The following is a 12,365-nucleotide window of genomic DNA, read 5'->3' as shown; positions in this document are numbered from 1 at the left end:
CTTCCCTGGCCTTCCCGCTGCAGTTTGACAATCTGTTTGAGGCAGCTCTGCCTCTGTATCTATTATTGTTCAAAAGTTTATAATGGTCTCTATTATCCATGAATGAGTGAGATCATGTGGTATTTTTCCTTCACTGACTGGCTTATTTCACTTAGCATAATGCTCTCCAGTTCCATCCATGACATTGCAAATGGTAAGAGTTCCTTCCTTTTTAGAGCAGCATAGTATTCCATCGTGTAGATGTACCACAGTTTTCTAATCCATTCATCTACTGATGGGCACATAAGTGCACGATTTTTGTCCAGTCTCTTCCCGCATCCCCCTCACCCCTTTACCCCCCGAGAATAGTCAGTCCATTCCCTTTCTATGTCCCTGATTCTGTTATAATCACCAGTTCATTCTGTTCATCAGATTATTTATTCACTTGATTCTTAGATTCACTTTTTGATAGATGCATATTTGTTGTTCATAATTTGTATCTTTACCTTTTTCTTCTTCTTCCTCTTCTTAAAGGATACCTTTCAGCATTTCATATAATACTGGTTTGGTGGTGATGAACTCCTTTAGCTTTTCCTTATCTGTGAAGCTCTTTATCTGACCTTCAATTCTGAATGATAGCTTTGCTGGATAAAGTAATCTTGGTTGTAGGTTCATCACTTTGAATATTTCTTGCCATTCCCTTCTGGCCTGCAAAGTTTCTGTTGAGAAATCAGCTGACGGTCATATGGGTATTCCCTTGTAGGTAACTGAGTTTCTTTCTCTTGCTGCTTTTAAGATTCTCTCTTTGTCTTTTGTTCTTGGCATTTTAATTATGATGTGTCTTGGTGTGGTCCTCTTTGGATTCCTTTTGTTTGGGGTTCTCTGCGCTTCCTGGACCTGTAAGTCTATTTCTTTCACCAGGTAGGGGAAGTTTTCTGTCATTATTTCTTCAAATAGGTTTTCAATATCTTGCTTTCTCTCATCTTCTGGCACCCCTATAATTCTGATGTTGGTATGCTTGAAGCTGTCCCAGAGGCTCCTTACACTATCTTCGTATTTTCGGATTCTTTTTTCATTTTGCTTTTCCGGTTGGGTGTTTTTTGCTTCTTCACATTTCAAATCTTTGACTTGATTCTTGCGATCCTCTGGTCTGCTGTTGGGTGTCTGTATAATATTCTTTATTTCAGTCAGTGTATGCTTAATTTCTAGTTGGTTCTTTATCACAACATCGAGGGTCTCATTAGATTTCTTGTAGATCTCATTAAGTTTATTGGCAGTTCCTAGAAACTTATTGAAAGACCTTAAAAGTGTGGTTCTGAACTCTATATCCTCCATTGACAATTTTGTCCTGTTTCTTTGTCTCTGCATATTTTATGCTTTCTTGGTGCACCCCCTAGTGGTCTTTGTGCACAGTCTTGTTGTAGTTAAGCCTTGATTGTTGTAGGTAATACTTGGCGGGATTTGACCTCCAGGCCAGCTGGCTGTGAGAATCAGCTGTGTCTGCAGTGGGAGAACTTCCGTCCTCTGGGGAGGTGCTAATCTAGCCTTTGCCAGAGGCTATCCGGCAAATGCCTTTGTGCAGGGCTTGGTTGGGGCTGGTCCCAGGGGATCAACAGGGCAGGCAGTGTGAGCAGTTATGGCTGCTCTCAGTCCTGTCCCCAGAGGCTCTGCCTCTCAGAGTCCCAGCAACCACTGCAAACCTCGGAGAGAAAGCTGCCCTCATGTTCCGACCTATGCCAGACAGTCCCTCTTCTCCCGTTTGATTCTGGGTCCCTAGAGACTCGCCCAGAACTGAAGCTCAGAGCCTGAGACTCCCTCCCGATTGAAACAGACAACCGCGCCCTCAGCCGCCAGCCCGCTCCGCGCGCACCTCTGCACCTTTGTATTTTCCACACTGGGCCTCCTCTGAGTCTCGGTATGCTGTTCTCTTTCCTTGTAGTTGAAGAATTTCCCTTCAGCCAGCCTTCCTGTGGTTCTGGGTGATGTCCGTTCTGTCGTTTAGTTGTATTTTTGAAGTGGTTGTGTGAGGCAGCAATCTCTGGTGTTTACCTATGCCGCCATCTTGGTTCTCTCTCAAGAATCCTATCTAATAAAAGAGAAACATGGTAATTGGCATACGACCGTTACCCTTCCCATTGGCTAATCAGGGTGATATGCAAATTAACTGCCAGCCAAGATGGCGGCCGGCAGTCAGGCAGCTTAAACTGAACATGAGGCTTGCTTGCATCAGTGACGGAGGACTGCAACGTTCCCCGTCTGCTTTGCCGGCCTCTGAGCTTGCACTTTAAGAAACATTGTAACAAATATAGAAGCTAAACAAAACCCCAGAAACCAGCTTTCAGGGGGCTGGGATCTCAGAGCTTGAGTTGATACAGAGTTTCGATTATAGAACCTAAACAAACCAGATACTTTCTTTCAGCAGCTGAGGCCTCAGAGCTAGAGCCAAGCCTCAGAGCTAAAGCTGGCCCAGAATAAAAAAAAGAAAAGAAAAAAAGGAGCAGTTGGGAGCTTCTTTGGACTGTTGGCCTGAAAACAGTCCTCAGCCCCTCACCCAGACTGGCCAGGCACCCCAGTGGGGACCCCCACCCTGAATGGTGTGTGACCAGCTGCAAACAGCCATCATCCCCTCACCCAGGCTGGCCAGGCACCCCAGTGGGGACCCCCACCCTGAAGGGTGTGTGACCAGCTGCAAACAGCCATCATCCCCTCACCCAGGCTGGCCAGGCACCCCAGTGGGGACCTCCACCCTGATCCAGGACACCCTTCAGGGCAAACCAGCCAGCCCCCACCCATGCACCAGGCCTCTATTCTATATAGTAAAAGGGTAATATGCCTCCCAGCACCAGGATCAGAGGAGGTGAGAGGCCTCCCGGCACCGGGATCATCGTGACTGGGGGCAGCGCCCAAACCCCCTGATCGCCCTGCGGCTCTGTGTGTGACGGGGGGTGGGGCCATAACCTCCCTATCGGCCCTGCTCTGTTCATGACAGGGGAAGGCGCCCCAACTCCCTGATCGGCCCTGCTCTGTACCTGATAAAGGGGAAGGGGGGACCCCTCAGCCTGGCCTGTGCCCTCTTGCAGTCTGGGACCCCTCGGGAGATAACGCCCTGCTGGCTTAGGCCTGCTCCCGGGTTGCAGAGGGCAGGCCCAATCCCTAGGTGCAGCCCTTGGTTGGGCTCAGAGCAGGGCCGACTGGGGAGTTGGGGCGCCGCCCCCGGTCATGCACAGAGCAGGGCGGATTGGGAGGTTGTGATGCCACCCCCAGTCATGCTCAGGGTACGGCCGATCAGGGGGTTGGGGCGCCACCACTCTCACACTCAGGGCAGGGCCTATGGGGAGGTTATGGCTCTACCCTGTCACACACAGAGCAGGGCCCGTGGGGGGGGGGGGGCGGGTTGGGGTGCCACACCCTGTCACACACAGAGCCGCAGGGCGATCAGAGGTTGGGGAGCTCCCCCGTATCAGGCACAGAGCAGGGCTCATCAGGAGGTTGTTGCACCTTCTCCTGTCACGAACTGAGCAGGGCGGATAGGGAGGTTGTGGCCCCACCCCCTGTCACACAGAGAGCCGCAGGACAATAAGGGGGTTTGGGCGTTGCCCCCTGTCACACTGATCCCGGTGCCGGGAGGCCTCGCGGCTCCACTGATCCCGGTGCTGGGAGGCATATTACCCTTTTACTATATAGGGTAGAGGTCTGGTGCATGGGTGGGGCTGGCTGGTTTGCCCTGAAGGGTGTTCTGGATCATGGTGGGGGTCCCCACTGGGGTGCCTGGCCAGCCTGGGTGAGGGGATGATGGCTGTTTGCAGCTGGTCACACACCATTCAGGGTGGGGGTCCCCACTGGGGTGCCTGGCCAGCCTGGGTGAGGGGCTGAGGGCTGTTTTCAGTCTGGCGGTTGACAGAAGCTCCCAACCACTCCTTTTTTTCTTTTTCTTTTTTTAATTCTTGGCCAGCTTTAGCTCTGAGGCTTCAGCTCTTAGGCCTCCGCTGCTGAAAGTAGGTAATCGAAACAATGTATAACTCCAGCTCTGACTCCAGCTCTGAGATCCCAGCTCGCTGAAAGCTGGTTTCTGGGTTTTCTTTTTTAGCTTCTATATTTGTTACAATGTTAGAAACTGCAGGCTCAGATGCCTCCAAGGCAGGCAGGGAACGTTGGTTTCCTCCCATCACTGAAGCAAGCAAGCCTCATGTTAGTTTCAAGCTTCCCCTAGCTGCTGGTCGCCATCTTGGCTGACAGTTAATTTGCATATCTCCCTGATTAGCCAATGGGAAGGGTAGCGGTCGTACGCCAATTACCATGTTTCTCTTTTATTAAATTAGATAAAATCACAAATGGACCAAATATGCAAATATTAAAAATGAAACTAGAAGAGCAATGAAAACATGAGTGAATTTTAAAAGTTAATTTCATCAAGGGCAGGTCTTTCTAAATGTAACTTACACAAGTCTCAAAAAGCTAAGAAAAGAAAAGATTGATATATTTGCTACATAAAAATTAAAATAACTAAAGTTCATTACACAACAAATGCTAAAGAATATGCTGGGAGGTGAGGGAGTGGGTATTTGCTACATTTATTATATATATAAAAGCCTAAATGACCGTCCGACTAGTAGCTGTGACGCGCAATGACCATCAGGGCCAGATGCTCAACACAGGAGCTGCCGAGCTGCAATAACTTGGGAGCTGCGGTTCTCAGGTGACATACCTGGAACCAGAGAGAGGGAGCCCAATTCCAGGGTGCATCACCCGAGAACCACCCTCTAGCAATCCAGGACCCCTCGGGGGATGTCAGAGAGCCGGTTTCAGCCCAGTCCCCACAAGCCAGGCCAAGGGACCCCACTGGTGCACAAATCTGTGCACCAGGTCTCTAGTATTTGTATAAAGGGCAGACATTCTTAAAAACTTAGTTATCTTATAAATTAATAAAAAGATAAGACAACCATGTAAAATATACAAACAATTCATAAATACATAAAAATAACCAGAAAACATGCAAAAATATTCAGTTTTCTTGATTAATGAAGAAATTCCAATTAAAACAAGATACTGTTTTAGACCCATTAGACTGGAAAATATTTGCTTATTAGTGATGGCTTATTAATGATGGCAAAGATGTAGGAAAATCTCGTATATATAATTTGTGGAAGTGTGAATTGATGTAACCTTTTTGGAATGAACCTGTCAAAATTAAAAATGCTCATGTCTTTGGATTTAGCAGTTACTACACTTAGGAGAATTTATCACAGCACTTATTCAGAAATACATGTGAAAGAATAAATATTGTTTCATTGTGTGTAATGGTAAAAATTTGAAGAAGGCAGGTGTTTCATTAGGTGACAGGTGTACTAAATTATGGTATATCTATATAGTGGAATACCATAAGAATGTTTAAATAAAATTAGATAGATATTTATGTTTTGGTGTAGAAGGATGTGTAAGATGTAATAGGTGAAAAGGATAGCTTATGTCATGATGTCTATTTTATTTAAGTGAAACATTTTAAAGTTAGTAATGTGAAGTTTATATCTGCATAGTAAATATATTTGAAAGACTTTAACAACAGCAATCTATGGAGAGGAATTGCGAGGTTGAAAGGAATACATTAGGGGAATTTTTTTCTTTTTACTTTGCACTCTTTTTTACTACTTGTTTCCTTTTTTAAAAAAACCCAGATACTTGTATTAGTTTTATGCTTTAAAGTTTTAAAAAGCCAAAAACAGTATCAAGTTTAGATTTGTATGAAAACATAATTACATTGCATGGGATTTTATTCCTCCTAATAGAAAATACAGAATGAGAAACCTTTCATTTTGTACAAATAACATTTATTTAGTATTTGAGAATAGCATTGATTTTTGTCTCTGAAGTGTTAATGGCATGTGGTCTGTACTTCTATCGAGTTCAGATATTTTATTAAAGATCTAACAGCACTTCTCTCAGAGATTTCCCTACCCTTTCTTCTACCAGCACACTCCTGATTTTATTTATCTAGTAGGTTCTATCATAGTCCAAAAGTAATGACAGTTTTTCCTCTAGATCTTCCTGTAATTTGGGTGGGCAACAGGGCAGATTTCATCACTATACTACCATGTTAAAAATAACATTGGCCAATTGTAAGAGGTGCCACTCTCTGAACCAGAATCGGTGTGGGATCCGTATGACAGTTTTCCTCTAAAATATCATTAAAGCCCTGCTGTCTGCAGTCTCTTGACATTATAGTTTTCCAGTCTTATATTTCACGGGGTGTGGGGTTTCTTTAGCTAAGAACTTCATAAACAAGGCTATTTTATATCACATGTCCTTTACTAGTTCTAACAACTGAACTTTCTTCACTATTCTGATAAACACATGGACCACTTTCAAGTAATGGTCTTGCCAAGAAAAGACTCTCTGTATTTAATATGATAAAATGACAAGTGGTTGTCCTCTTCCTAAAAGTACAGAAAAGTTCTGATATGTAAGACACAATCATTCCTTCCACAACCATGCAGAGGTAAGTCTTCTGCATTGCGTTGCTTAACACATTTCGTACCGCTCAGGAGTGTTCTCGTGCTTCGTGCGCCATCTCTTAAGGACTGCTCACGAGTGTTCTCGTTTTTCACACCCATGGAAAAAGGAGCGAATCTAGATACTTATGTAAATTTTGTTTGGTCCCTCTTCATAGAGGAAAATGTTTTACGCAGTACCATACGTTAAAAAAATACTAGGAACTTTAATTGTTTAATTGTTTTTGTAAATAAAAATGTTGTAATTATTGAAAAACAACACCTAAAGTGCATTATGATGATTTAAATAACATGCAGTTTGCCCAAAAATGTGCGGTCCCTGGTGTATGTCTTAGAGATTTCTATGCGGTACGCAATGTGTTTAAGACTCTTAGTGAGGCTCTTTATAAGTAATCCTTGATCAGAAAATAGCACGTCCCTGAAGCAAGTTATACTTTGATACTGGGTAAGTGGTTTTGTTAAAAACTTTTTTTGAGTCCCTGTAGAGGAAATTCATTACCATTGATGCATTCATCTGTAATAACACTGTATTATTTAGGTTTTCCAACCTTTTTCAACATTTATCCAGAAGTTATCTTTCTCCTCCCAAACTAACTCCTAACATGCCATTAATTGTGATCTTTTGGCAAAGGTCAAGAATAGAAAGAAAGCTATGTTTATTCAATTTAAAGGCTACGGCCCATTTCAGGCTTAGATTTTTCTTCAATTTCATCTCTACTTCAATGTCTAGTTTCTATAGCAACTGAATTAGGTGCTGGATTAGAAAAAAGAAATCTTCTGATGTTAAAAATTTGGTTTTTAACCTAGGGAGGGACGAAAACAGGCAACACTCTCAACACTTTTCCCTGGGCTGATGCCTACATTCGGTTTCCAGTAATTCTGTATTTTTTCCTAAAGAGGCCAGACACTTAACTCTTCTTTCACAAAGCCCTGAAAAGGACTGCTGCATCTCTGTTCAACAACTTAATCACAGTAAATTTAATTGATTAATCAAATCAAGGCAGCTAAGAGAGAGAACTCTTCCTCTGTGGAGAAACTAGTGAGTGACCAGTAGAACTGGGTTTTTTTTGTTTTTTTTTTTCTCAAATGGAATGTCTCTGGGAATTATGTGAATTGTCTCTTTTTTTAATCTTGGATTCCTTAACAATAACTTTTTCTTTTTTATTGGTCTCTTGTTCAAGTGTGATTGGGAAAATCTCGAATGGTACTTCTGTCTATATTCTCAGTCTATCTGGGTTAGGGAGTGGGCACGACATATAAGTCACTTAAATGGGGAGATGGAGGTGGGAGAAATGCTGTTAGACACTAAAATAGATTACATCAAGGGGATGGTATAAGTACTTAATTTTGCATCTTCATAAATGTGAATAGTATTTAAATGGAAGCTAATTTTTTTTTAAAGTTGTTGAAGCTGGAGGAAGATTAATGTTTGTTTTTTTTTATATAATAGGAACTACCTTCAGTTGAAGAACTAACTATTATTTTGCCTGAAGATATTGAATTAAAGCCTCTTGGGATGGTTTCAAGTATTATTGAACAATTAGGTATGTAAATAATTTTATTAATAAAAATGATATATAAGTAATGCATTAATCAAATCAGAGATTTTATGACTAGTGAATTTTGAACAGATAAATTTAATTTTACTTATGTAATTCATAAATATATTTTCTTTATAAAAATTTAAAGTCTGCTTTTACTGACATGTTTCTCCAGAATTTTCTTTGATGTGCAATATTCGTTTTCTATTGCTATTAAGTTACTACAAATTTAGTGGCTTAAAATAATACAAAGTTATTATTTTGCAGTTCTTTGGGCCAGAAATCTGTCATGAATCTTACTGAGTTAAAATCAGGGGGCCCATCAGGGCTTCAATTTTTTTTGTAGAGGCTCTAGGGGAGAATTCATTTCCTTTCTCCATTCAACTTCTAACAGCTGCCTGCACTCCTTGGTTCCAGACTCCCTTCTTTCACCCTCAAAACCAATAATGTAACTTCTCTCTGAACAGAGCCTGGAAAGCTTCTCTGCTTTTACAGACTCCTTAGTCCTTCATGTGTATTCTAGGGTAATTGCTCCATCTCAAGGTTCTTAACACTAATCACAACTGCAATGAAAAAAAAATTATTTATTTATTTTTAATGAAAGGTAACATTCACATGTTTAGGGATTAGGGTGTGGTTATCTTCTTTTGTGGAGGGGGCATTATTCTGCTTACTGCCTTAAATTTTATTTTATAAACATGTAAATTAGGAATGTCTGTGATGTAATACTGATATGAATGGCACGAAATATGAAACTGTTGAATATGAGACAACTAGACATTAAGGATTTCCTTTTAGTTCCAAGAGTTAGGTATCAAAGGGCCTTGAAATTAACGTAGCTGCCATTAACTCTCATTGTGAGATACATTTGAGAATAGAACTCAGCGTTGACAGTCATAGGATTTTTGAACTGGGAAAAAAAAGTAGGTCATATACCAGCTCCCTTAGTTTTTAGGACTTAAGGGACCCAGAAAAATGTTTCACTTGCATTTATGATCAGTTGTATAATGAGTCATTGGTAGAAATTAGACTTTATCTTTTGACCTTTTTCTAATAGTATACATATCAGTGTTTTTTTAAAAAATTAATATAAATTTAGATAAATCTGTACTTTTGTAATTTATTAAAATTTAGGTTAAAGTGGAACATTTTTAATAAAAAGCATAGTTATTAAAACTCTATACATAATTCTCAAGTTATTACATTAGTTTTTGAGTCATCTTATTGTGATAACTGGAACAGTGAGCCAAGGATTTCCCCCCGGGGTCATGTCTTGTGACTCGAAAGAATGGACCAGAAGATTTAAGCAAAAGTGTGGAAAATTATTACAAGCAGAGTCAGACTCCCTGCAAGGGGAGGGGGACCCAGTAATGGGATGCCCCTTAAAGCCTTGTAGTCCAGGGGTATATATTTGCTACAAGCCTATCTGTGTCATCAATTGATCGATTCCCTCAATTGTTTTTGCCCAGCAACAGACCCGATCTTTCCCTGTTCCTATGTGTTCTTTCTCTATTCTCTGTTCCTGTGTTGAACTTTCTCTTTTTCTATGCCTTTGTACACCTTGTGACTGCAGGCTCTCCCTTGTTTTCCCATGCCTCCTGCTTTGAGTCCAGAAACATTTTTTTTTATTTCTGCTAGGTTGGTTTCTGTGATTAGGCTTGCTCACACTGCCATGTCTGCCCCTATGTGCCTTTGTTTTCCACTGGACCCCTACCATATCTGCCTGCATTTCAAGCTAACTTCTTTCCTTATGGTATTTAATAATATGCATAAATAAGTGAAACGGGTAATTACTTGATTATATCGTATGAATTGAACATTTATTAGACTTGATGTATATAGGAGATTGTAGGAGATGATTGAGAATGAATTCTATTAGTGCTCACTATCCTTATCTTTATTCCAGAAGCAGATCTAACTCAAAGAATGTTGACTCATGATTGGTTGCTTATATGTACATTCAGAATTTAGAAGCACTAGTTGCTGCCCCCCACACTCCCATCCCCATTGCCATTTTGCCTCTGGGTTGGGGTCTCCCTAGTCTCTCCAAGATCATCTTGCCCCCACCCTCATATTTAGGGTGGATGTGGGCTTACAGATACAAAGGCCCTGCTCCCACCTCTGTAGTCCACCTAGCAATTTCCCCCTTCCTGCCCTGGGGGCCCGAGATGTAGATATTATACAAAGGTTTCTAAATCCCCCTTTTTTTCTGTGCACTTTTTTATTTAAGAAGGTGGTATCCCAGGTGGGAACCCTCTACAATAAAGTTGGTATTTAGGAAAAAAAATTAGCTGAAATTTTTTGAATGAATCTTCACAATCTGAACTAATATGTTTTTTCTAAGTAGAGATGGCATTATCTATATAATGTGACAAAGTAGTCTTGCTCGTTGCTCTAATTTTCTAAGAACCTATCTTTCCCCCCACCCCCCTTTTTGCTGTAATAGATTGTTTAACATTTGTGGCACTTAAAAAGAATTGGGGTATGCTAGACTAGTGGATAATGCTTTTGCTTTTTGAGAAAAAGTGATAAAAATTACTGTGTGCTCTCTCATTCTTCATCTGTTCAGAGGAAGATACTTCTGTGGTTAACTTTTTCATATAGCAGTAAGTAATAAGTGCTCATAGAAAAGAATGTCTAGAGTGAGAAAGAAAACTAATTTTTTCTAAAACAGGAGTTTTGTGACTAAATTATACGTTTTTGGGGTAAAAATTGCTTGAGAAAATGTACATGGCTTGAATTTGTTGATTTTAATGGGTGAGTCAAATTTTCTGTGAGATTTTATACTTTAATTTTAGCTTTCTTAGAATTTTAGCTTTTTGTATGAAATAAAATATGTAGAATCTATTTCACTGTGCTATGTTTAATAAATAGAATTTGTTTATCCATGAGGCATAGTTACTGTGGCATATTATTTCACCTTAAATTTCATATTAAAGGCTAAATTCTCATTTAAATTCTATATTACCTCCTGATTAAATCTTAAAATAATCTGTTTTGTTTCATTTTTCAGTAATAATTGAATCTATGCCTAAACTACCTCCAGTTAATGAGGAGACTGTAATTTTTAAGAGCGATCGGCAGACAGCAGGGAAGGTTTGTAAAAAATTTCAAATTCTACAAATTATTGTTTCCTTGTGGCTTAGTGTTTTTGACTTTCTTTATCTGCCCTAAAAACAGCTTATTAATTTTAGTAGATGAGCAGTCTATAACTCTCAGATTGTGTATTCCCTTAGTACATCTTAATTTTCATCAGTACTTTGTCTGTATATTGATTTAATACTGCTTATTACTCTTTGCTGATTGAGTCATTAAATAGGCATGTATGGGTACTTTGTTAGGCAGTGGCTCTTCATATTAAATAAGACACAGTTCCCTATTCTCCATGTACTCACTATTAAATGCAGCAGATTATTTCCACCATGTAGTAGGTCTGAAACTTTTTTGGTTTGTGAGTCCCATTGAATAATGGCTCTCAAATTATGGATTATTAATATATATAGTTAAGTAGTATCCTTAAGGTGAGGTTTCTTTTAATATCTTAATAATGGAACAAACCTGTGTGTTCATCCTTGATATGGAAGACCTCAAATTTTACCTAACAGTTACACAATTCTGAGCAGTCAGTAGAAGACATAAAACTTTCTTAGATTAATCCTGGCCTGTGTGGCTCAGTTGGTTGAGTGTCGTCCTGTGCACCAAGAGGTTGCTGGTTCAATTCCCAGTCAGGCCACGTGCCCAAGTTAAGACTCTTATCTCCAGTTAGGGTGCATGTAGGAAGCAGCCAGTCGATGTTTCCTGGTCACATTAATGTTTTTCTCTCTCCCCCTCTCCCTCTCCTAAAAATCAATAAAACCATATTTTTAAAAAACCCAACAACTCAGATCAAATCGGTAAATACCCATCAAGTGTTGCTTTTCTGGGAAAGAGTTTTATTCACCGCAGTATTCCTCCACTGTTATGTAATACAGTCCTTCATAAATTATATGTGCTAAGTAAATGTGTATTGAGTTGAAAACAAACAAATAAGAAACCAGCTGATATTCTTTGTAGAAGCAACTCTCTGGAGCTTAGTTTTTCCCAAATAAGCAACAGTTGGCTTCTTTTTTTTTGTTTTAGGAAATATGATTTACATTTAATCAAAAAAAGGGCATATTTTGAACTGTATCATTGGGTCATTCATATACTAGTAACCTTTCCTTTTCTCTGCCTTTTCCTTTTATTCCATTCTCGCACATAAGTTGACAGACTACTATACCAAATAGAAATAAATCACTTAGGAATGCAAAGCAATCGGTGGCAGAACTAATTGAAGTCTAGAGCTAATATATTTTGGCAA

At 40.2% G+C, this 12,365-nt stretch overlaps 1 protein-coding gene across 1 annotated transcript in view; it reads left to right on the top strand.

Moving 5' to 3' along the window:
- The window catches only part of NAF1 (nuclear assembly factor 1 ribonucleoprotein), a 52,080-nt gene that overhangs the window by 20,176 nt on the left and 19,539 nt on the right, over window positions 1-12,365 (top strand). The window contains exons 3-4 of the mRNA XM_081091746.1: window positions 7,936-8,029; window positions 11,040-11,122. Of these exons, the coding sequence (XP_080947872.1) occupies window positions 7,936-8,029; window positions 11,040-11,122 (177 nt within the window). The remainder of the gene's footprint in view (window positions 1-7,935; window positions 8,030-11,039; window positions 11,123-12,365) is intronic.

The sequence above is a fragment of the Myotis nattereri genome, assembly GCF_964212035.1.
Source record: "Myotis nattereri genome assembly, chromosome: 5".
NCBI lineage: Eukaryota > Metazoa > Chordata > Mammalia > Chiroptera > Vespertilionidae > Myotis > Myotis nattereri.
Note: the sequence above shows the minus strand (reverse complement) of the source record. Positions and strands in the feature narration are given on the sequence as shown.